Source organism: Aphelocoma coerulescens, chromosome 1 (assembly GCF_041296385.1).
Source record: "Aphelocoma coerulescens isolate FSJ_1873_10779 chromosome 1, UR_Acoe_1.0, whole genome shotgun sequence".
Lineage (NCBI taxonomy): Eukaryota > Metazoa > Chordata > Aves > Passeriformes > Corvidae > Aphelocoma > Aphelocoma coerulescens.
Window position 1 is genome coordinate 91757681 of NC_091013.1, and position 23861 is coordinate 91781541.

At 45.0% G+C, this 23861-nt stretch overlaps 1 protein-coding gene across 3 annotated transcripts in view; it reads right to left on the bottom strand.

Annotated features, from left to right (window-relative positions):
- Window positions 1-4715: 4715 nt before the first annotated feature.
- The window catches only part of LOC138111439 (alpha-2-macroglobulin-like protein 1), a 30371-nt gene continuing 11225 nt past the window's right edge, over window positions 4716-23861 (bottom strand). Inside the window, exons 14-37 of one of the 3 annotated variants that reach the window (XM_069017240.1) lie at window positions 23495-23558; window positions 22911-23056; window positions 22199-22345; window positions 20819-20992; window positions 19716-19821; window positions 19067-19175; window positions 18747-18972; window positions 18400-18526; window positions 18138-18259; window positions 17920-17971; window positions 17515-17598; window positions 16750-16926; window positions 15442-15523; window positions 15188-15344; window positions 13761-13835; window positions 12850-13003; window positions 11195-11376; window positions 10584-10799; window positions 9252-9373; window positions 8408-8498; window positions 7688-7756; window positions 7332-7434; window positions 6149-6190; window positions 4716-5745 (exon numbers count right to left, since the gene is read on the bottom strand). In XM_069017240.1, the coding sequence (XP_068873341.1) occupies window positions 5720-5745; window positions 6149-6190; window positions 7332-7434; window positions 7688-7756; window positions 8408-8498; window positions 9252-9373; window positions 10584-10799; window positions 11195-11376; window positions 12850-13003; window positions 13761-13835; window positions 15188-15344; window positions 15442-15523; window positions 16750-16926; window positions 17515-17598; window positions 17920-17971; window positions 18138-18259; window positions 18400-18526; window positions 18747-18972; window positions 19067-19175; window positions 19716-19821; window positions 20819-20992; window positions 22199-22345; window positions 22911-23056; window positions 23495-23558 (2853 nt within the window). In that variant the 3' untranslated portion in view covers window positions 4716-5719. Of the gene's footprint in view, window positions 5746-5897; window positions 6191-7331; window positions 7435-7687; window positions 7757-8407; window positions 8499-9251; window positions 9374-10583; window positions 10800-11194; window positions 11377-12849; window positions 13004-13760; window positions 13836-15187; window positions 15345-15441; window positions 15524-16749; window positions 16927-17514; window positions 17599-17919; window positions 17972-18137; window positions 18260-18399; window positions 18527-18746; window positions 18973-19066; window positions 19176-19715; window positions 19822-20818; window positions 20993-22198; window positions 22346-22910; window positions 23057-23494; window positions 23559-23861 lie in introns of those variants that run through there. The other 2 variants (XM_069017260.1, XM_069017249.1) reach the window with 2 other exon arrangements.

The following is a 23861-nucleotide window of genomic DNA, read 5'->3' on the forward strand; positions in this document are numbered from 1 at the left end:
CAACTAGACCATGGCACCGAGTGCCACATCCAGTCTTTCCTTAAACACGTCCAGGGACGGTGATTCCACCACCTCCCTGGGCAGCCCATTCCAATGTCTAATCACCCTTTCTATGAAGAAATTCCTCCTGTTGTCCAGCCTACACGTCCCCTGACACAGCTAAAGACTATTATCTTCTTGTCCTGTTGCTAGTTGCCGGGGAGAAGAATGTAGGTTGTAAACTGTTTGTGTTGGTACCTGGAACAAGCTTTGATGAACAAACAGGACACAGCAGGAGGTTTTCTGCCTTCATCGTGTAGAGAACATGTAGAGGTGCACAGTGGAAACCTTCATGAACAGGGTAAAGAAACCACAGTGCTAGAGCTTGCTGGCAACTGTTAGAAGAGAATCTGCGCTGTGCAGGCACTTGGACCTTGCTTCTCTTGATTACTCTCAAAGAGCATCCCTTTGTTGCCTGTCAATTGCCTGGCTTAGGGTAGGAGTGGTTCATTATGGTAAACTTATGAATTTTTAACCATAATGTTGTCATCTTTAGATGTTAAGTGGAAAGGAACTATGTATGCACGTAGCGACAGGACAACGGGCAATGGCTCCAAAATGAAAAAGAGCAGGTTTATATGAAGTATTAGGAAGAAATTCTTTACTGTGAGGGTGGTGAGGCACTGGCACAGGTTGCCCAGAGAAGCTGCGGATGTCCCATCCCTGGAGGTGTTCATGTGCAGGTTGGATGGGGCTTGATCCATCTGGTCTAGTGGAAGGCGTCCCTGTCCATGTCCTTAGGGTTTGGGACTAGATCATCTTTAGTGTTCCTTCCAACCCAAAGCATTCTGTAATTTTACGATCAACGTATTTGTTTCTAAGAAAATGAGAAATGCCCATCGGGTCAGACCAGTGGCTCATCTTGCTGAGAGCTGGTGAGTTTCCTTTCAGAATGCCATCACGTGCATCAAGGACCAGCGGGATGAAGCAGAAGACAAACAGGAATGAGTCACACTCCATCTGCATGTACAGGGTGCAGAAGCTCAAGCACCACTGAGGCTATGCGCAGCATCAACACTCCTGCAAATGGCATATTTGAGCTTCATGTTGCGAGAACGTTGCGTCTGGCTCTGCAACGACAGTGCTGGGCTATCAGTTCGCAGGAGAAAATTCCCATTTTGAATTGCGGTCAATTCCCATTGACTTAGAATCACAGAATAATATTTGTTGCTGCCTGAAAAGCAGCAAAACACACCCAGGAGGGCATTTGGGCTGTTACCAAACATACTTGCTCTAAATACTGAGGGTTCTTTTTCAATTCAGATGGAAAACTGTCTGGCTGATTTTCAAGGAGATATTTAAGGTTATTCAAAACAAAAGGTCAGACAGCGAACAAAGAAACAATGCCAAGGCAGGAAACCCAGCAAACAGTAATCCCTGTGAATCAACCACGCCTAAAAGCCACAACAACTGGATGAACGACTAAGCCATTTGTCCCTATTGCAAAACCCACTGAAGTGGATTCAAAGGAGGAAACTCTCTGGAATGTATGCAAACGAAGGGTAGTTACTGCAATAGGACTAGGAGAAAATACTGCAATAAAGAGGCTTTACAGGGGAGTACTTAGCAGCTATAGGGGGATGTTGGAACCGATAAAGAGAATTTTAGGGTTTTCAAAACTGCACTGGTATGCTTGGGGTAAAAATTACAGGAGGGGAAATGGAGGGATCAAGGCGGATAAAACGGAGCGAAGGTAGGGATAAACAAAGCCAGTCAAATGCAATCAGTATGTTTGCACAAGTTTTGCATCTGATCACCACAGCCTGCATGACATTTTTAATAAATTATTTTAATTGTTTCCCGAGTTAGTGTGCTCTTTGTTGTGTCCATGTGGTCTGTCTAGTCAGCAAGCAGGATGAAAGGTCTATAGGGCCAAAAACCTGAGACCTATGAAAGTGCATTTCTCTGAGTGCTGACCCTTAGGAACAGGGATCCTTAGACTCAGGCCACTGACACTGTGATTGTTGGCTATCTCTAGAGAATTGTCTCCTGTCAGCATCAACCTGTGCATGCATCTCCGCCGTGGACTCTCACACCACTCTGCTACTGCTGGGATGTGAAACAAGAAAGCTCTCATTCATCTCCATCTCATTCATGACTCAGGAAGAAAGGAAGACACTGGACCTTTCAGTCCACCAGATTTATCTGCCCTTAATACTTTTTTCAGGGAAAGCAGGTGCACCTGGCCAATATCTAAAGTCCATTCCCCTTGTTCTAATCCCACATCCAAGCACGGTAGTAGAAATGGTGCAGAATACCCCACAACCTGTTCCCTTTGGTATAGATTGGTTTTCCATTCGTTTGTCTATGAGCTTTTTGAACCTGATGACATTTTCGGCTTACATAACTCCTGTAGCAGTAGGTTCTTGTAGTATAAGGTACCTTTCTTATTTGTTTTAAATTGATTTCCAACTAGTTTTATCCCATGTGCCCGGTCTGCCATGGAAGGATTTGCTGAAGAGCAGTTTTCCATTCACTTTATCCATCACATTCATTATTTTGGTAAATATGAGTACTTCATCTTCTCAACAAATTTTGCTCATTCTCACACCAAATGATGGGATTCCAGCCTTTTTAGTGTCTCCTGGTAAAGCACTTGTTCAATCCCATAATTGTTGCCACTGAGGATCATGCCGTGAATTGTAAGACTGGCTTAGAGGGTCTGGCTGGAAACCTGACAAATGCTTTGCCTATATATAAGGCAGAATTCATTTCATAGATGGCTCACACTTTAGGTGCAGATCTTCCACGCTCTGGGAAGAAGCAAGAAGCAGCCCATTTTCATCCCAATGATTTTTTTTCCCCCCTACTCAAGCCCTTTTTAGAAAAGATTAATTCCCTGGAGAAACGGCATCTTGCAGAGCAAGCCACGGAGCGATGGTGACACTCAGTGGCCCTGCTGGAAAAATGCACCTTCCGAGTTCACGGTTTTTTTTTCCAATTTATCGGGAAGACAGTGGTAGTAAATGAATCTTTTACACAGGTGAATAAACAGCACGTAGCATAAGCATGAGCCTGCATACTGTGCCATACAGATTCACATAGTACAGGCATATAAACAGACATCTAGCCTATGTAACTGCACTTGCCTCTTTCCCACACTCATTTACTTGCTTCAGTCTGGAAGTGAGACCATCACCTTCAGGTACCTCAGAAGGAAAACCACATCTCTTGTGGTGGACTGTTCATTGTACAGACTACCTTTTTCATATATGGATTTTAAATATGCCATTTATTTTTTATAATAGTGCCCTAACAAGGTCAGAATCCATTTGGGGCCATCTTGTATGCTTGCAGTCGTCCTCCTTTTAAGGGGGCCTGCTTCCCACTCCTTTTAGGAGCTTCTCTTTGCAGAAGAATCCCTTTCTGTCTGAGATGCTAGTTACCAGATTGCCTGTTAGCTGTCTCCTGTACAATGCTCTTCTGGACTTCCTTTTTTTACAGGCTGAAGTAGCAAAACTTTGCAGGAAATTTCCCAGTTGCCTCCAGACCATTTGGGCAACCAAGACCCACACAGCAATTGTGGTGAGGTGGTGGAAGGAAGTCTCCTGACCACCAGCCCTACCTTTCCTTACACATTGCAAAGATTCCTTTCTTGCACTGGAAGGTATTTCCTATGGATGTCACCAAGAACAGGGAGCACTTTTCAACAGCCGGCAGAACTGAGCAAGCCTCAGATTGCCCATCCAGCACAGACTAGCCACTTAATGCATTCCCTAATATTTAATTCAAGAGGCAAAGACCTCACTGACTTCTACTGTACATTTCTATCTTAAGGGAGCTTGCCACTCAGCAGCTTTTTTTCAGCTCTCTGCTTTGCCAGCTTCCTCAGTCCCTCTCATCTGCATTTGAATAACATCAATCTGATTTGAAACCACAGCCTGAAAATATCTCTTTGTATTCATATTTCACACACTTGTTTTTCTCACTTATTTACCCCACACAGGTACAAGGTGCCGAGACTTCCTATCATCAGAAGCAGAGGAATCTTGGTGGGCCTGCTTCTATTGAGATCTAATTTCATGGCAATCTGATCCTATAAACTGTAAAGCAGACCCTTGGCACAGATCCATTTAGAGATGGGAGAGCCCGGCTTACGGGCACAATGAGCACGCTGGGTTACAGGCATCAGGTTTTATTTACAGCCTCCCTATGTGAAGTTCAACAGATCGGAGGGCTTTGACCTAAAAGTTCTTTCAGTCCAGCCCAAATATCCAGAGGAAGAGACTTGCCAGGAAGGCAACCAGGACAGGCAACAGCTCCTACTTTGCTCCCTTTGCAGAGCACCATCGAACAATCTCTTTTGACTCCTAAAATACCTTGGGAAGGGGCAATGCTAGGGGAACAAATCCCTGGAGGCCTGCTCAGTCCCTTCATATTTTTGCTTCCTTGAATTCAACCCTGTCCTTCTTTTTGTATCCGTTGCCCACAGAATGTATCACTTGGTTCCTCAGGTTTTCTACTTTCCCTAAATGCTTGTTAAGGACTGCTGGGAGAATTTGATTTTCCTTTTTTCCCCGTGTGGAAGACCCGATTCTGCCCACTTTATGGACCAATTGTTCTGAATGGTCAGAGAAAAAAATATATTTATTGTCCTTTTGCAAGCTGTGTTGATCAAGCAAAGGGCTACTACACAGGGATAACCCAAGCAATCCTTGTCACATGACCTGCTTCAGTTTGCTCCTTTTTCCCCTTTATTTCTCCCAAAGTACTTCCTCTTTAGAAGCATCATCATTGCTTCCCAAATTCCCAGCTCCTCTTGTTCACTTTTTTTCCATTGCCCCTGGGCTTGTTGACTTCATACCTTACTTCATATTTTTGGCATGACGGTCCTGGTAATTTCTCTTTTGGCAGTCAGCTCTGCAAAACTAGTACCCATTTTTTCTTACCTAGTATCCCCCTTTTCACAAGCGCTATCTTCCTAATGGCACTGCATATCCCGCTGAGCCATCTGCATACACTCTGTTGTCTTGTTGCATGTGTTGCATCTTGAAATTCCTCAGATTGTTGTCTTTTTTCAGTAGTGCCACAGGTAAGGATTAGTCATTTGGGTTAATGCCTTGACAGGATGGGGCTGGGTGTTGTTAAAGTCTAAATATGCAGTGAATTTGGAGGGACTGTTATATCGGTTTCATGCCATCCCTTCACAAGACTTTGCTGTACAGTCCTTTTCTGTCTGAATGAACTGGTCAAGTATTTCTTCCTTAGCATTCTCTTGCCTGTCCCTACTCTTTGGTTGTGACAGAAAAATCATTCACAGGGTCAGGTAGTAAACCAGATCAGGGTTAAAAGAGAAGGGGTTTTTTTGTGTGGAGATTGGTTGCAGATCAACTATTGTGTTAATTTAATTGAAAAGGGAGCTCAGAGATGGGACTTGGGGAAGAGAGAGAGTTAAACCACTATGGTGACCAAATGCAAAGTATGTAACTGTGATGTGCACAGTGTTTCCCTCTTTTTCATGCACTGAAATCTTCATCAACTGTCAAGTCACTGCCTTCTTTCCAGGCTCCATATACTTTATTTCACTTGCTCCCAAACTAATGTGTATTAAGCCAGTTTTCACATAGAAACATAGGGCAAAGGAAATAGGGTGTTTCCAACACAGCAGGGAAGAGGAGAGCAGGAGCAGTGAAGATTTCCCTATGGAGGCAGAAAATTCAGGTTGCAGAGGCAGAGCATACTAGGAGGAAACCTTCTTTGAGGCATCTGTGGTAAGAAAGAGGAAAGAAAAGGCAAAGTGCCTGATGAATTTTTAGGAAGGTGTCTATGGACTAAGAGATCTTATGCAATGAGTGGCAACATCTTTTTATCATTGACACAGGCATTTCCAGTTGTACTTAGGTTTGGGATGCTGTGAGGACTGTATGGAAATGAAATAAAAGTAGATCATTTTAACCTTCCATGGTATGCTCAAGGTTTAGCCTACACTGAGATTAACACCTGGGCTAGAAACTGTGCCTACAAGTAGTAAGTAGATCCCAATTCAACCTGCAGTCCAGGAAGGCTCGACATCACATGACAGGATTAAATGCAGAGCAGAGGTAGGATGCTTTGCCTGCTTACCATCAGTCCTCTGCTCTGTTCCAGCTGGAAGCCTGTTAACACTAACCTGAACTGCAAGGGAAAGCATATTCTCTTGCTGTGCAGTCATCTGTAAAAACAAAAGAGAAGGTGGTGAGCTGTAGGGCTGCATGGTGGGGTAGTGCCAAACTTCTTTCCCTGTAGCACAACCATCCCACTACCTTAATGTTTCACTCTTCAGACTGTGAATGCAGGAACAAAGAAATGTCTGTAGTGAGTCAGGCCAGCAATCTGCCTCCCCAGCATGTATCCCATACAGCTATAAAAGACCACCTTATGCATTGTGATACCTTCTAATGCAAGCACACTTTTTGTAAAGAAAAAACCTTTCAGGAGCGTGTCCTGATAGCCTTGCCTATTTAGTGATAAGTATGTTCATGTCAGATAACATGTATGTACTAAGCACAAAAATTCTTGTACAGGATGAAATAGCAGAGAAAAAGCATATTAGGTGACAATATTTAGCTCTGTAATAGCTGGATTGAAAAGTGTCCTCCTCTTCTTGCTATGGTGTGGAAGGGGCAACAAGAACAGAATTTAGTATACAACATGTAGTGCTGCTTTCTAAATCGCCAGCAGCAGTTTTTCCATTTTGTTCTCAAATTTTAAAAATAAATAATTCTTAATGTTCCATCTGCTGTTTTGTCTCATACTGAGCACAGAATAATCAGAGAGGCTCAAAATATCATCAAGATCTCTCTTCTTTGTGCTGATAATTCATTTAGAGCTTTAAAGTGTAACAAATTATTTTCCTATTATTCTCTGAGACATGGCAGGACACAATGGATGGTAGGATTATTACACTATACATGAAATGCATACAACGAAATTCTGCCTTCTAGTGGCTCAGGGTAGCACTATGTAATACTGATTTCAAATAAATTCCTAACTATTGTCAAGAGAGCTAAAAAGCTGGAGAGAGCATGGCAAATTATCAGAGAATTCTTCTAGCTTGAAGCTAGAGGAAGAAAACACAGTCGTTTAGAACACATAACACCCCACAACATAATCATAGTGCCAGGCAGCCTTGTCTCAAAAACTTTTCTAAACTGGTGGCTATTTGAATGTTGAACTTTTGAAGAGGAAACCCAAGCTTGAAGTGGCTGGAGGAAGTGCACTGGAATAAGGGAGTTAAGGGAATTAGGGTTACAGAATTATATCTGAGTGGGGGGTAAAATAGTTATTTTATGTCAATGTCAGTGAAATCTCACCTGGCTTATAGTAGTCATAGACATGCACTGTTGAAGCTTTCAGATTCTGCACTTCAATATCTTGTTCCACTGAGATGTTAAGCTTCAAAGAACTCTCACCCAGCTGGAGAGAAGAATGGAAGTGAGCAGAAATGCACTGATCATCTCAAAATCACCTACATACTAACTTTACTCTTTCTGCATCAGAGGGTTTTTTTCCTATGTTTCTAGGTTCTTCCACCCTCTTCTTCTTCTGTGAAAAGTTTAGCTTGCTTGACCAGCCTAGAGATTTGTATTTCTGATCTGCCAAAGTCCCCATGCAAAATACTTCAGTTGCTACTACTTAAATGGGCAGTTCCCTCTGGTCTTCCTCTTACCTCCTCCAAGTAGATTGTGATTTTGTCTGGTTTTATCTCTGTCTTTTTCACGAGGGGTGCCTTCTCCAGCTGTATAGGAAGGCAAGAGATGAGCTTGGTGAACATCAGCTTATTGGCCTTCCCTGTTTCACAGCAGGTTTGGTATTTGTCAGTGAGCTACTGTTGACAAAAGCACTTAGCCTAGTCTGGGGACTAGTCAGGTCTGCCTTCCTCAGCACTGAGATTGTTGGGAGCACATCAAGCCTTAGAAAATATTTTTCAGTTTTGTTACAAGTGTCCTTGGGCTGTGTTCCTACTTCCATCACTTGTAGGAAAGGGAAAACTTGATGGTACGAGGCTATGCTGGATCTTTCCAGCTATTGGGTGGAACACTGGAGCATGTCATTGTACAACTCCATGGGATTCAACACCACTTTATGGAATATCCCTAAAAATGGCACTGGTAACTGCAAAGGGGCCCAGTACACCCCAGGTGATTCTAACTTGGTGCTTTTTCATCTTCTCTCTAATGTCTTACTGTGTATGCAATCCTCACTATGAACACGAGAAACTGCACAACCACTTGTGCAAGTGGAAAGTTGCCTTATGAAATAGCCTGTTATATCTGCACTTGTAGTTACCATTCTCCTACAGTTCTTAAATGTTTGGATATTTCTGAGTGAGCTACATCTGGAAAATAGATTTTGATATCCTTAAGGAAAGCTGAAGGAAAAGTCTTACCTCTTTCACAGAGCTCTGCACGGGAATGAACCCTGACAGCATTTCAGCCTCCACCAGGGCCATGTTACTCGTCCCACGGTCCCCTACATAACTGAAGGGGGTCAGGAGAGAAGCACATTAGATGTGGAAGGCAGCACAGCATTTCTAGGAGATACTAATGGACACTTCCAAACTTTGCCCTGCCCTACAGTGATAAGAAAGCTCAGCAGCATGTCTAACTGGTAGGACAAAGGGACAAAAAATGGTCCCCATCTACTCACTCAATATGGAGACAGATTGTGCAGCAAATGTGTTATGGTTAATGTGGAAATAATATGGCTTCATGTTGCCCTCTCCAGCAGGTGGAAATGACCTTTGCTGTTACAGGCTGAGTGGCAACACTGGTATTGTTCTCTTTCAGTAAGGACAGTAAGGCATGCAGAATATGGATCAAGACTCCCATCCTAGACAAATGCAGACAAGTGAAATATGGATAGGGACTGGAGTTTCTGCTGTCTAGTTCCAGCAGAGGTTCACACTACAGAGAATGCATCTCAGGGCTGGTTTAGCCCACGATGCCAAGAGTCTCCCAACAAGGGAGCTCAGGTGCTGGTGCTCTGGGGACTGCTGAGCTTTTCTGTGCTGCCTGAGATAGTTGCTGTGGTTCTGTGAGACACGGCCACCACATTGCCATGCTTCTCCAGGCCTTAATTCTCAGTTAACAATCTCCTTGTGTTGTATGGAGAAGAAGAGAGTCATCCCTGTGGCTCTGATTATACAGACAGGAGGCTTTCATGAGGTTCTAGTCATACAACTGGGTTCACACTTTTTTCCACTGAAGAAAGAGCCTCAAGGGATCCCATACCTGACAGACACATGGATATCAAACTCTTTCCTGACACCATCACATTCTCTTGGTACAGTTTCCACATCCAGGACAAAGACCTCTTCTGTTTTTGGTGGTGGGATGTTATAATACAAAGTGGCCTGGTGAGGGAGAAAACATCTCTGTGAAGTGCGCCAGAGTTCCCCCGAGTAAAGGACTACCTGTGCCTCCAGCTTTTAACAGATTGGTATCCACTGGCTAAACAGCTGGACCCAGATGCACTTTCTGTTCAGAGATGTGCTGTTTAGCTCATTGCATCAGATACACCTGACAAATGCAACCCAAAACTTGGAGACTTAGCTATTTGTGATTCAAGGCCTCATTCAGTCTCATAAAAAAAAAAGTTACTGTTAAGGTTCAAGGAAGCACATTAGCTAAAACAGTGCCCCACAAGGACAAAGAAGTCTAACTGTTAACCCTTGACATGCTAATAGTCAGTAGTTCTAGGTGTCAAGGGGAAAATACTGGTAAAACAATTACAAACCCCTTAAGAACAAAAAATTAGAAGAAGACAAGTCAGCAGGCGGGATGATCACACTCATCCAAAGAGCAGCGTAGGCCAATCTTCCTCCACCTGCCTGGTGACTGACTGCCTCCCCAGCATGTGTTCATCAGATATCTTATGCTCATTGACTACATGCAAGTGTAGCCAAGCAATACGGTTCTAGTTACCTCCCACATGCATTAACAATTAAGAATTGTTGTGTCCCCTTGACTAGACACTGCTTGCAGATTCTCTGAACAGAAGTGATCCAGCAAAAGAGGTTTTCATAGGGAGTAATTTGAGTTCTTTGCTGCATGGATGGCTCACAAGTAGACCACTACCAAAACTGCCAGAAAAATAAGATGTATCCTCCTGACGGACCAGTTGTGTTGGTGTACTGGAATAAGAAGACCATGGTGCCACATAACTTCTAATCTCTGCATGGGATAACAACCCCAAGAATGTTGTGTCAGAAGATGTACAGTGTCCAGCTGCTGCAGCAGTGACATCAACAACACACATTCAAAATAGAAGCATGTACTCTTCTGTGTCTCATTATTCCTGACTTCAGATCTACTCGTCTCTTAATAATGACAAGACTCTGTAGGATGGGACAGCAAAGCTGAGACATTTCTGAGAAGATACCAGAGATGGTTGCATGAAACCATGTCAACAAAGTACACCTGAGTACCTTCAAGTTTGACATGGTTCTGCCTAGAAGGCAAAATCCTGCTCAGAACTTGAGGCTATATTGCGTGCTTAAAGCCAAACCTCACTTCAGTAGCTGGAGGCAAAACCTGAGAGCTCTGTTCCTTACCCATACACACCTGGACATAAACGCAGCCACTGCCCATTGCTTGCACTGTGTAGGTCCCTGTGTCTGCAGGGAGAGATGCCTGATGCAGGACCAACTTGTTGTTCCTGTGCACATGGAACTCCAGTGGAGAAGCCCCCTTGCCTTTCACTGCCACCTTGACATCTCTGATCTCCTGAGGAATCAGGGCTGCATACTGAGCGAGGGCCTGCAGGCTGACAACCGTGTCCTGAAGGGAGAGAGAGAGCCACTTTCCTGTGGGGCCATGCAGGACAAGACCCAGCACGCTTGTTCAGGGACTGCAGAGAGAGCCACACTCCTCATGGCCCTGGTTCACCCTCTGACACAGGCGGGCTCTATCCCACTAAGTACATAGGTAGGGTTTATGCCACAGGCAGCAGGATGATTTCTGTTCTTGTGAGAGCTGGGCTTAGCAGTGCCAGACAACCCTGGGTAACCCCAATTACACTACACAGACAAGAGTTTGCCCCGTTTTCCCAAACAGAGCTCATATACCTTTGTCTGCAAAGGATGGGTCTAGAGTGACATGCACATGAGAGATGTGCACATCACTCCAGGCACAACATCCTTCTCTTTCCCCCATGATTTTCCCAGGTTTGTTACCTGTGTGGAAGCAAATCCTCCAAAGGCATTTCTTTGTCCACTGAGCCAGCGCACAAGCTTGCTCACCGAGGCTTCATTGAGTGACAAGTCTGCTTTGGAGACATGAGCCAGGACGATGTAGGCTACTGTCTCAATCATGGAAGAAGACTTTTCATCAGCAGATTGTGATGTCAGTAGCTGTGCTGACGGGGGAAGAAATATGTGGAAGAGAAGAACTGTAGATCCCTGTGTATATTCAAAGTTATGTGTCCAAGATTCAGCATTTTTGCTGTTTCTGCATTTGCCTAGCATAGAGTTTTCTGGTTTTGCCTAGCATAGAATACCAGCCCCCTATGCTGAAAAGCTCTAGGACTTGTACCTATTGTACAAGAACTGCTCAGTCTTCGAGGGAGAATCGCAGTCAGGCTACTGGAGGAGAAAGACTACCCAACTTACTTTGCTGGCATCCTCACTGTGCAGTGCATAGTGAAGGGCAATTTAAGCAAGAGCTGGGCTCCTACCTCAGGTCCAAGCTCACAAGCACTGAATACATCTGAGTCCAGCTGAATATTTTGCTGCACTGGCAGCAGAGGACTAACAAAAATTCAGCTAAGAATTTAGCTTAATTGTGCCAGGCTTAATTGTGTAGGCATCTTCTGCAATGGTACAAATGTGAAAACCTGAAATGCTTTTAAATTCAAAGTCAGTTTTCAGAACCTTCACTTTTGAAAGAAGAACCACCAATTCACTTGTTTGCATAATACCAGCCTAAAGACTTCAGAATTTAGCTAAGGTCCTCTACGGAGAACCTTCATTATTTTTATCACAGTGGAAAGCTTTTTCCTTGTTCCATGTGTATTATCATAGAGGCAGCTCTGAACAAGTACTGCACTGAATGTGTGCAATTCTACTCCTCCCAGTTTGCCCGCTGGCTGTCCTGTGAAGCCAGCTGGCAGCTTGAGTGGCTATGCAGTGAGCAGCACTCAGCACTGGTAGCTGGTCAGGCTGGAAAATCCTCTCTCCCTTTGGTTTTTTAATGTTATTTTTCAGCCCCCAGTGTAGTTCACCATACTGCCAGAGAAGAAAATGTGGGGAAGAACTTACTTAAACCAACTTAGGTAATATTACCAACTGTTTAACCATAGGCTTAGGTGCTTTGAACACCCAGACCAGCATCCTCACTCAGGACAGAAGTCCATTTTTTTCCCCAAGCTAATGAGACAAAAGGAAAAACCAAGCTCAGCAACACAGCAATAAAGGTCCACCCACCCAAGGGCCCTGAGCTGAGTAGAGCAGCAATGGGGAAGCAGTCAAAAGGTTTGAATATTTCAAGTAAATGTCCTGACCAGCAGCTGAACAGACATGGTGAAACAAGTTTCCTCTGCAAGATCTGTTGTACTATGTATAGAACGCTGAAGAATTACAGGAGCACCACGACACAAATAAGCATTTTAGCTGCACAAATTAAGCATGGATCACCTCTGCTGCTTTTGATTAGAAATTGTTTCCTGGGTCTGAGAAAACTAGAGATTCTCAGAGCTTCAGTAAATTATGATTTCCTGACACAAAAGCATATTTGAGAATAGCTAGATTTCCCAGAATACTGCAATTAAGTGCTAAAGATATCAGACCTTGAACACAGTCATTATCTCTAGGACCCCAAAGCAACAACCTACCAGTTTCCTTCTCTACCATATCCAGGAGCTGCTTTCTCATCTCCATGTCCTTACTCAGTGTGAAGACATAAGCCATCAAGGCCTTGACATAAAGGCTTGTCTCATCAAGTGTTACATTCCTAAGGCAATGTAAGGCATTATCCAACATGGTGTCCTGAAAAAGGAATCCAAACCAAGTGAATTTCCTCTGACCAAACAACATGTTGTTGTGGGCATCTGTCCCTGACACATCCCTGATGTATTTTAGTGCTAGCATCTCTCCCAGGGCTGTGGAGCATGAAGTAGAGTGATCAAAGCATCACTGACTGTGGGTTGAAAGCAAAGGTGTGCTGGACATATCATTGGGATAGGGGATTGCTAATACACTGGAGAATCCAGCTGTAGGAAGTGTCTGGTAACACACTGGCTCAGAACTGTCAGACCCGCGTGCTGTAGGTCTCAGATCCTGAAGGGTATGATGCTGTTTTTAGAACTGTACCATTAAGCCTGGAATATCAGTTCTCCTTTGCTAGAACAGTCTACACTTGTCTTGAAGATCATTGCTTTTATTTGGGGGGAGGGAGGATGATGCATACCTGAAAAGTAGTCTTTTTTTTCTCCTTTAGCTCTGTTTATCAGTTTAATGAAAACTACTGCCTCTCCCTGCAAGCCCTTTGTTATTTTCAGAGACAGTTGTTTCCCCTGAGATCAGCTAGGAAAAGAAAGTGCTCTGCTTTGCTGCAAATCAGGCCATTTATATTAAGAACTCCTCACTGAGTTAAAAACTGCCGACTGATCTTATTGTGTACCAAGGTGGGAATGACAGAACCCTTCACCAGCTCAAGCTGAGTACTCCCTGAAGCCCCCAGCCAGGGAAGAAATGAATGGTGGAGCATGCTCCCAAGACCTGCAGGAGTTCAGGTGTGACTTACATTTCTCTCCAGATGGAGTTCCACCAGTGCAGCAGCAATATAGGCTGTTAATGAGATGGTATCATCCACACCACCCTGCAGGCACACAGACAGTCATCAGAAAAGGGCAAACCCAACCACTGCTTGCTTGTCACTGTACAGCCACTAAAACTGCATCTGAGAGAGTACAGCAACATGCTTCTAGGCATTCTTGGACAGGAAAGCACTCCAGGCTCACTTGCTGAGTATCAAAAGTTTGGTGTTGAGGGCAGTCTCAGCCATGTTGTTCACACAGCCTAGACATCCCTTCTCATAGAAATGCATGAAGCAAACTGTTAAGCAGTTTATTTTATTAAATATGTTACAACTGTACTCTTGAATAAAGTTTTTATGATGCAGGATTTGCATACAAGAAGTTGTGCAAGTTTACATGTAATTCATCTGATTTTGAGAAACTACAGGTTGATATGTGTTAAACAGGCTTTCAGGAGCCTCTCTTCACCTCAGAGGACATTCATTCTTGAGGAAGTTCTGCTTACATCCTCAGATATGAGACAAGAATACATCTAAAATGAGAGGGGGAAATTGGGCTAAGATGCTAAGAAGCATCGTTCACACTGAATAGAGGAACCTTTGTAAGTGTGAGGCAGGTGGAGGTGCAAAACTTATTCCAAGAAGTTCTGTTCAGATAGAAAGCTTGAGCTGGGAAATCAGTGAGTCAGACAAGGATGAACAGTCTACATGTACACTCTGGTTTTATTTTGTACTGCATCCAAATTTTAGGAAAAAGACATGTAACCCTTTGCTTTACTAATGTAGCAGCCTGTTTTTTTTCATAAATCTGCCTTGTATTTAATGTGGGCAGTTTTGCAATCTGACCAGTGTGGATTACTTGTACCTTTACAAAGGCGGTGAACCCAAGTACGGCCATACTGCACACGCACTGCTCAGTACCTAGGGCATGTTCACCAAGAGTTTGGTGCATTTCCATCTACGCTGCAGGGATCATTTGGGGAATGCCAAGCTCCAGGAGAAGTCATTTTTGGGGCAGGGGAGGGACAACTGTGTCTTCAGACAATCCTATATTAGAGCACATAGAGTATTTTGCAGTGTAAAGAGAAAAGGGAGAATCCAGACAGGGTATTCTAGACAAGCACTAAAATATAAAAGTATTTCTCATTTCCCTACACCCTTGTAGAGCCTTGGCACAATTAGCTGTGTTGTCTTTTGTCTAGAGTAAAAATTAAGAAAGCCCAGCAGTGTCTAAAACATCACACAGAGGAAATGACCGCTGGTTTAGGCCATGTTCTTCATTCTGCTCTGGGAAGATGCCTTAGCTGTGCTAGGCCATGGGGACATTGCTTTGTGCAGTGGAAAAGCCTGAGGAAGCAACCCTGTGCGTCACATTATGTTCCTCCTGCCCTCACTCCCATGTCTGGCAGCCATACCTTCAGGTCATTGTTGAAGAGCTTCCCCACACTCTGGAAGCAGCCACTGGGCAGCTGGTGCTTCTGCAGCCAGAGCAGAGCACTGTGCACGTGGTCCTTATCAATGTAAATGTGAGAGCTGGCTTGTCCAAAGGACCTGGCTACAAAAGCTGTCAGCCTGTGAGCAGAGCACAGAGGAATCCCACGTTACAGCCAGGAGATGGACCAGCAAGGATGACAGGTTTAGGATGGCAAGAGCAATTCTGGTCACTCACCACGTGTTGCCTTGCTCATCACCTTTCCCAAAGGCGCTGTAGGAGCCATCGTCGTGTTTGTAGAGCAGCTGACGCTGGTAACCTGTGGCAACAGGATGTGGCTGACTGTGAGGACCTGTAGCATCTCAAACTGTATCCTTGCCACGGGAAGATGACTGCACAACAAGAGGCTTTGCCAGGTCCTACAGTCAGAGCTGCTGAGACAAGCACACCATCCCCAGTTCCCCCTGCATCCCACAGCATCAGTGTGACAAGAAGCAGTTGAACAGCACCTCTGAAGTGTCCATGCGGCTGCTCTGCATTACTGAGCTGTTTGGAGCAAGTGCTGTGGCTACCTGCCCTGCTGTTTGGCACAACAGCGATGTGCTCAGCCACCTCATGGCTCCCCATGTGCCAGGGAGCCCTCAGGGGTCTTGCCAGGAATAAAAAGAGCGGTAGGAGTGAGGAGCAAGGCTTTTCCTAGAGGGGACACAAATGAAACCCTGTTTGCTTTTCAGCTCTTCTCCTAGCCCTGTTAAGACTAAACAAAGCATTTTTTATGGGATGTACAGGAAGCAACAAGGACATGCCTTTGAACTCTGAGGGCAGAATGCTGTCTGCATCTGTTAGGTCTCCCTCACCCCCCTCACAGCCTTATTGTTTACCCTTTGCCTTTCCTCTCTGCCACCACCATTCTCTTGGGTAGGCACCGCTCTTCCGGATACATGTATGTGTTCTCAGTACATGCTTGCAGTACCAGAGAAAAAGTGGGAAAGAAAAGCAGTCAAATCCTGTCCAGGCAAGGAGACTAGCAGGCTGAAATATGAGGCACATTGCAACGTGAGACACAGACACTGGCACTATATTAAATTCAGGTTATACTAGAGAGAATTGACATGCCCCTAAAATATGTTTTCTAAAACATGGGGAAACACTAAGCTACTGAACTCCTATCTATTCCCAAAGGCCACTCTTTATTCCATGTAACAGCAGCTGATGCCCTATTTTCACGAGGTGCTTCTGTCAGCCTTGGACTGATAAGGGAACAAACAGGCATGACATAACGATGGAAATAACTTATTATCTACACCTTTCTCAGAAAAACAGATTTAGTACCTCAATTACTGGCAGAGACAGAAGTCGTGCTTTCTTCAGAAACACCCTTTTCTTTCCATGAGAAGTTTCCCTTTTCTCTGTGATACCTTCCTTTGTCACAGCTCTGACAGTTGCTCCCACTCCTGCCTTTCAGCTCCCCACCAGACCCGTGCCCCACACTCTTGATTTATAGCAGCTTCATTTTGCAGCAGAAGGAAGAAGGACAATGCTTACCTGTTGTCAGAAATTTCAGTGCTTTATCCTTAATTTCTGGGTTCAGTTGTTTAGTCTTATTCAGGTACTGGAGTATGAAGATGTTTGGTGCAAACTGGACCATGTTCTGTTCACCACAGCCAAAGGGCAATCTTAGCAGCTGGTCTAAATTTTGAAGTGCTGGACCCATGATGTCACCTTACATGCGAGAGGAGAGATGGGAGAAAGGAAAAGCACAGACACCAAGCAGTGTGAAACAAAAGGACTGTTGCCTTCTCTAGATTCTACTGGGATCCTAAAAAAGAGCCAGTCCCTGACTGAACAGACATGACTGAGATTTCTGGTGACCCCTCCTACATTAGGCCAGCACAGAAAGGGAAGCCATCATGGTTTTGGGAGGAGAAAGGGGAGCTTGAGGGGGTCTGAAGAAAGGTAAAGAGAGCTGTCATTCCTGAGTGGGTACTAAGGTGGGAAAGGAATTGCAGAGGCAAAGTAGGTGGAAATCTGTGGGGATGGTTTTGGTTCACTTAGGCAGATGGCAGTGACAGAAGTCAGAGAGGATATCATGTTTTGTGCCTTTTCCTCCAGGCACTTGGGGATCACCTGGAATCATTCTTTATGCAAGGAATAAATATTGGAAAAGATTACTTGATCTACATTCCTGAGGCAAACATCACACCCCTTAGAGATGATCTCATGAGGAGCTGGGTCAATGCATCAGTAAGACTGAAGTTTTGTGCAAGTTGTTTTCACTACAGACTCAAGAGCAAGGAAAGCCTTTCTCACCAATCACAGAGAACGTGACTCGGGCAGATCCCTCCAGCACTTCTGCAGGCAGAGTCGGGGAGAACTCTTCAGAGATGGTGTTATCTGAGGAAGGCAGAACCCAGGCATTTATCCCGTGGAAGAAGCCATTCATACAAGTGTAACATCCAAGACGACCCAGGTGAACCGTAATGTGACATCAAGTCACAGGAGCCAAGACTTGCAAACAAATGCTTCAATACAGGAAATTTTGCCAGGTAAAAGATTGACGTGGACAAATTATAATGGTTGCTCTCCCAGACAGGGAGGGTACCACCAGTACTTGCTCTCTGATTAATTCCCCCCCACTTCTGGGTATTTGCAGTAACCCTGTCCCTTCCATCCTGGTCTCATGATCAATGGCAGTCAGGAACTTTTGTCCCCTACCTGCAGGACAGAGAAAGATATTTTGGGTCTTCTCTTGTAGGACACCTCCTGGCTGCAGACAAGAGAAAGAGTAGTTCAGATAGGGACGACAGGAAAGGAAGTCACCCTGCCTTGTCTGATGTCCAAGAAGGGGCTAAGTTTCCTCTTAGCATCTTGCTGACTGCCCCAGGGGACAAACCCCTGTCCCCAGGAGTTCTCTACCCTGAGATGTGACCAACCTTCACGAGCAGAGGTTTTATCACAGCATCTCTCCCTCCTTGCAAAGGTGTCACAGCAATCCTGTTACCACACAGACTGTGTGATTCTTCCGCCACGCTGCTGACGGTGACGTTCACTCTGCCTGCACGGAGCACAAGGGCACATTGCTGAGCACTTGCAGCAGACAGCTGTATGTACAAGCATTAGGTCCAGACATGCAGACGCAGGCAAATTCCACCCCTCTTCCCACGAGCTGCCACACATCCCTCTGCCCAGCCTCACCCAGCCTGGTCGCAGTCACATTCCATACAAAGGTTTTTGCTTCATTGGCACAGAGGCAGCTGGTGAACTGGCAGCTTGGACAGGCATCCACCTTTAGTTCTGGGGTCTCTGTGAGGGTGGTGTGGACCTGAGAGTGGTTGGATGTACAAGCACACATTGGGTTAGTGTTAATAACAGGCACTGCACCAAGCAGCAAATGCCCTGGGTCATAAAATGTGAGAGGTTGTGCTTTATGGCCCAGATGCCAGAATCTAGGGCTGCTGAGGAGCTCAGAGCTTGCCTTTGGGCTCCAGTTTTTGTTCTGACAGAGGCCGTGTAACTGCGGGAACTCACTGGGGGGACCTCACCTGGATACAGTCCTTGAGGTAGTTGAAGACAGTGGCTTTTAGGCCGAAAGTCTCTCCTTGGATCACAGAGTATGGCAGTGATACATCCACAAAGAAAGGCTGGAAGACCCTAAGAGAGGTCAGAGGTGAGAAACCAAAGCCAGTATTGGCAACACAGAAGGTGTTGGCATTCCATTCTGTGATGGTGTCAGGTACAGCAACTTGGAGAGACGCTTGTCCATCGCCCCTACAGCAGGAAGCAGAAGAGGAGAACTTGCTTAGAAGCAGTCAGAATACTCCAGGAGTGTCCCTGGGGAAGGAAGGCAGAGGCTGTTACCAACCCGACAGAGACCAAATCCCAAATCCAGGTCTCTGGGAAAAGTGTCCGTGGTTTTGGCTTCTCCTTGTCAGCAGAGTGAGGTTCAGAATTGGCATGGATAGCACGGCTGCCTGGTAGAAATCAAGTGATACCTCAGAAAACAGCTTGTATAGCTACAGGTGAAACTAGCTCTTCATTCACAGGCAATCTAACACAAACCACAAATGTTTTGTGACACAGAGCAAGAGTGGACAGGGCTGGTGCTTCAATGAGAATCAGTGTGGGTATCTTTGGGGAACATAGATTTAGGGAGACAGAGTTGGATAGAGTTTAGCCCAAGGCTCAGTCTGATGGATCCAAATTTGGCCTGGATCCAGGTGAGGGAACATGCTAAAATGGAGCCACACTCCTGTAAATAATCTGTGAAAGTGCTAGCAGAGAGCACACTACATTTTATATGAAAAACACTGAACACAGGGACACCAAGAAAACATGGAGATTTGAGCTTCTATCTGGGATTCATAAATCAGGTCCATTGAAATGGACACAAGCTTAGTTATGTCCATACACTGACAAGAAATGCAGCAGGATGGAGGTCTCAGCTGCAGGCTGGCCAGAACTGGGAGAGGGGAGCCCCTTCACTCAAGGAGATGGGCATGTCTGTTCCTTACCAACCAAATTGCCTTTTCTTAGATATATCTTTTTCTCAAAGTCTGGACGCACACAGGAAACAGGTTTCTTGATTCTAGTGTTGGTAAATATTTTCATGAGCAGTTTCTGGGGAAATAGTACAGACAGCACATCATTGATAAATAAAAGGGAACGAGGAATGCTGAAACTATCTCATAGCGTGGGTATCAAAGGGGGCTGTTGGCCAGTGGCAAAACACTTTAAAATGCTGCTTGTTTATATCTATATCCATAAACTTACAGACTCAGACTCCGACCAGTGCATGAGGAATGGAAACCAGATTCTGAGGAATACTGGGACCAACTATTACTTCTCATACAAGTAGATTTCAACTAGATCGGCACTTCATAAGTCTGACCCTAGCAATGAGACATAGTCTAAGGAATAACCATCAAGGAAACAGCACAGTAACATGCCTTTTGAAGGGAATCAGGGTCTGTGTCTGTATGGTAGAGTTCCATCAACTTAAGAAACCCATGCAATTCAGATTACACATTAGGTTGTTTTCAGTGTGTTGTTACTCTCTTCTCCTATTTTGAGGTGCTTCTACTTGCATATAGTTTTTTAGAGAGCATTCTGCCAGAAGCAGCACTTCTTGCATTTCAGTTAGCAGACGTGTTAACACTTTTCTGGCTATGGTGCTTGTTAGCACATTAGTTTATTTCGTTGTTTGTCTTGACAGTTAGCTACAAAGTCAAACTGTGAAAGACTTCCTTTTATTAAAACTGCTTTGAGGATGAGTAAGAAGACATTCAATGAAACACAGAGTAAAGTAGCTTGTAAATAAAATAACAGCCAAGTGGCGATTGGTCAGAATATGGTGAGGTGCTCAGTTATTACTGCTATATTCTTGCCACTCCCCCTTTGTAGTTATGGTAGCCTAAAGTAAATGTGTTCATTTTTACACTGTCTATCTTTCTCAAATCAGGCAGTTTGTACTGTGCTTACTCAGCTTTCCCCATAGTCCCCAAATGAGCGTGGCTACACTGAACAACAAGGAACAGATGACTTCTTGTAGGCATTCAGGACAGCACATTGGAACTCACTAGCTCAGGAAAAGTTTAGAGGAGGTGTAGGCACTCACCTTAAACAGATTATAGACATCAGCCTCGCTTTGGTACCATGGTGCACCCATCCGAGCCTTTTTGTGGGGGCTGGGCTGCTGGGGCAGACAGGGATATGCCTCAAAGTCCTCCAAGCGGTAAGGCAAGCCTCGTCCTCCAACCGTGAAGCTGTCTTCAAAGACTTCCATATACAACTGCAATGGAGAAACAGAGGTGTTCAAAAGGAGCTGTCCAACAAGCATGTGTGGGGGTCAAACTGCTGGGTTGTAGCCCTCTATTACATATTGTAGAACTTTGCAGCTGAGGGAGTTGGCAGTGGCACAGCTTATACTAAAGGACATAACATAAAGGACATATATAGGATAATATATACTAAAGGACATATATCCAAGGAGTGGATGTAGATAAGCAGCTTTTAGTCTCCAAGACAGTTCAAGCCTTTCAACACGAGGGTGCAAAATTAGGATAAAATTGCATGATTCAGTTTAAACACAAGTCATTGGCACATCCGACCTACATATTTAAGGATTACTACTTTAAATACCTGTTAGTAGATGATGCCAAGTGCTCTGCACTAGGACAGCATCCCTATGAAAGGGAACACCAGATCACACTGTGGGCCCTATCAACAGGTGTAGTGTGTCCCCCTGGATTTGGTGAAGCTTCTTTGTAACATGCTGGACTGCTATAATTTAGCTAACAGCTTTGCAAAGGGAATATACCTGTTTTATTATCTCAGGTATACATTGTGGATTTATGTTAGGATTTTCAATTTTTGCAGTATTTTTGCTCCAAGGTTTTAATTCATTCCTCTGAAACACACAGCTGCTTTAAGGTAAGTGCCTCCAACCCTTCTGATTCTCAGAATCCCCTTGGGTGCTGACAAAATACTGACCACTTTTCACCTGTGTGCTCTGAGTGCTCTTCTCTAGCTATAGTTTTCTAAAGAACTTCTCAGAACCACTGATTATGGCTATAATTCAGCAGTGGTTGGGGCAGAGGGATAGGAGGACCCTGCCAGGGCAAAATTCCATTTTAAACGCTTAACCTTGCTGGTTGGTGGAAGATGGTAGAGCAGAGATGTGGATGTGAGGAAAGCTGCTAAGCACCCTCCCTCCAAGCAGAAAGTACCAGCATCTCTTTGAAGCAGCTCTCCCTGCCTACCCCTGCAGTGCCATGTAGCATCCACCACCCTTCAGGCAGAGGCTCACAGCACGGAGCCGATGATGAGGAGCATGACCACCCCGTAACTGCTCAGAAGAGGCTGAGGAAGGGGAATGGCAGGGCAGCCACCTAACACTGCAGCTGTCCTGGCATGTACTGGGGGCTTTCTCCCAGACATGCATGGAGGCAGAAGGCAGGCAGACATTAGGGGGTTGGACATGGCAGGCTGCACTGACTCTGTCTGCTGTTAGGGTTTGGTTGTTCTCCAGGAGGATGCTCTTGTCAACAGCTTGCACAGAGCACAGGGACCCTGGAGCAGCCTTGAGGTTCAGTCTGACTTTGGATCCTGGGACTTCCTCCTTGTGTGAGAATTCCAGCACCACCTGCAAAAGAAGACAGGATCTGGGGGCTTAGCCTTGGAGAGTGGGACCCCGACACTCTCATATGTCTGGGTAGCACAGGGAAAGACTTTGAATAAGGTAGGGAAGGGGGATGAGGTGCTGAATCAGGCCATCCTGGAAATCCCTTGGAAAGGTTGAAGAGGCTGCAGTGCACACAGCCCTAGTCAGAATTCCTCTACCACCACACGTCCACCACCCTCTGATCCAGAACTACCACAGGGAGCTAAGCAGACAGGCTTCTCTTCTGTGTTAGGGAGTGTATGAGGGACAGTGTGTTCCCAAGTCAGTAATGGAGAATGGGGGGAGGAAATAGTTAAAAGGGGACCTGGTTTAGTCCTTGAGCAAAGCTTGTTAGTTGGTGATGTGCAGAGCAGGACTAGGAATTCAAGGAGAAGGAGGTTACCTATCTTGTTTCCCAGACAAAAATACTGGGCATCTGGTTTTGCCGGGTTACACCATTTGGATGAGGATAAAACAGGACCAGGAACCACAGCAGACCATACCACATCAATGATGCTATCACATTCCTTGTGTGATTTCTGCTCACCTTATGTCTAAAGCACATTTCTACTTCAAACTGCTCCACATCAGCCACCACCTCTCCATCTGAGAAGATTGCATACACCAGAAGCTTGATGTCAGGCAGGAAGTCATTGCCAACAGGCAGAGTCAATGAGAAGGAGCCCTGCAGATCTGCACAAGGTAGCAGCAAGGAAGAGAGGGACAACATCCAAACAAATCAGGTCATTGAAGTGGGACACATGTTAAGAATCAAAAGAGGAGACTTAATAATTTCTACCTGCAGGTAAGAATACCCCACACAGACAATGTCACAAATTAACAATAAACCAAGCTTACCAGCCATTTCTTTCTCCAAAGGTACAAGTTAGCAGCAAAGTCATAAGATTGGATATTAGATCAATTAGACAAGACAGAAGGAGGACAGTTGCCTAGAAAGATACTGAATTGAGAGGAGATTGTGTTGGTCTTAGGAGAAGGATCACCACTATGAACTCAGTTCAACATTTCCCACCTGTGCATAAGAGTAACACCTGCAGACAGAGTCACTGGAGAGCGGTCAGTTTTCTGGGGTGTGTTATGGGGCACTTAATTTCTCATGTTTTTACTCACTCTCATGGTGGGTAATTGGCACCTTCTTCTCTCTGCTGAAAAGGATCTTGCCTTTTGCTATCACCTGAAGAGCAAACAGAAACCCCATTCAAGGGTCTGAATTCTGAGAGTGTGAGAAGAGTGTGAAAAGAATACAAGAAGAGAGAATGACGTCTGACAGATGTTGCCCCAGAAGTTCCTCCATCAGAGCATGATTTCCAGAGCTCTGCAGCAGAGATGGTGATGGTATAGCTGGGTAGGACTTGAGAGGTATTGGCTAGGCCATGAGAAGGTGTGGCTGCTTGGAAAGCCAGAGGTACATCTGAAGCTACAGGCAGCTGCTCTTAAGGCCCAGCGAACTCAGATATTTGCATTACTAGGATAGAGA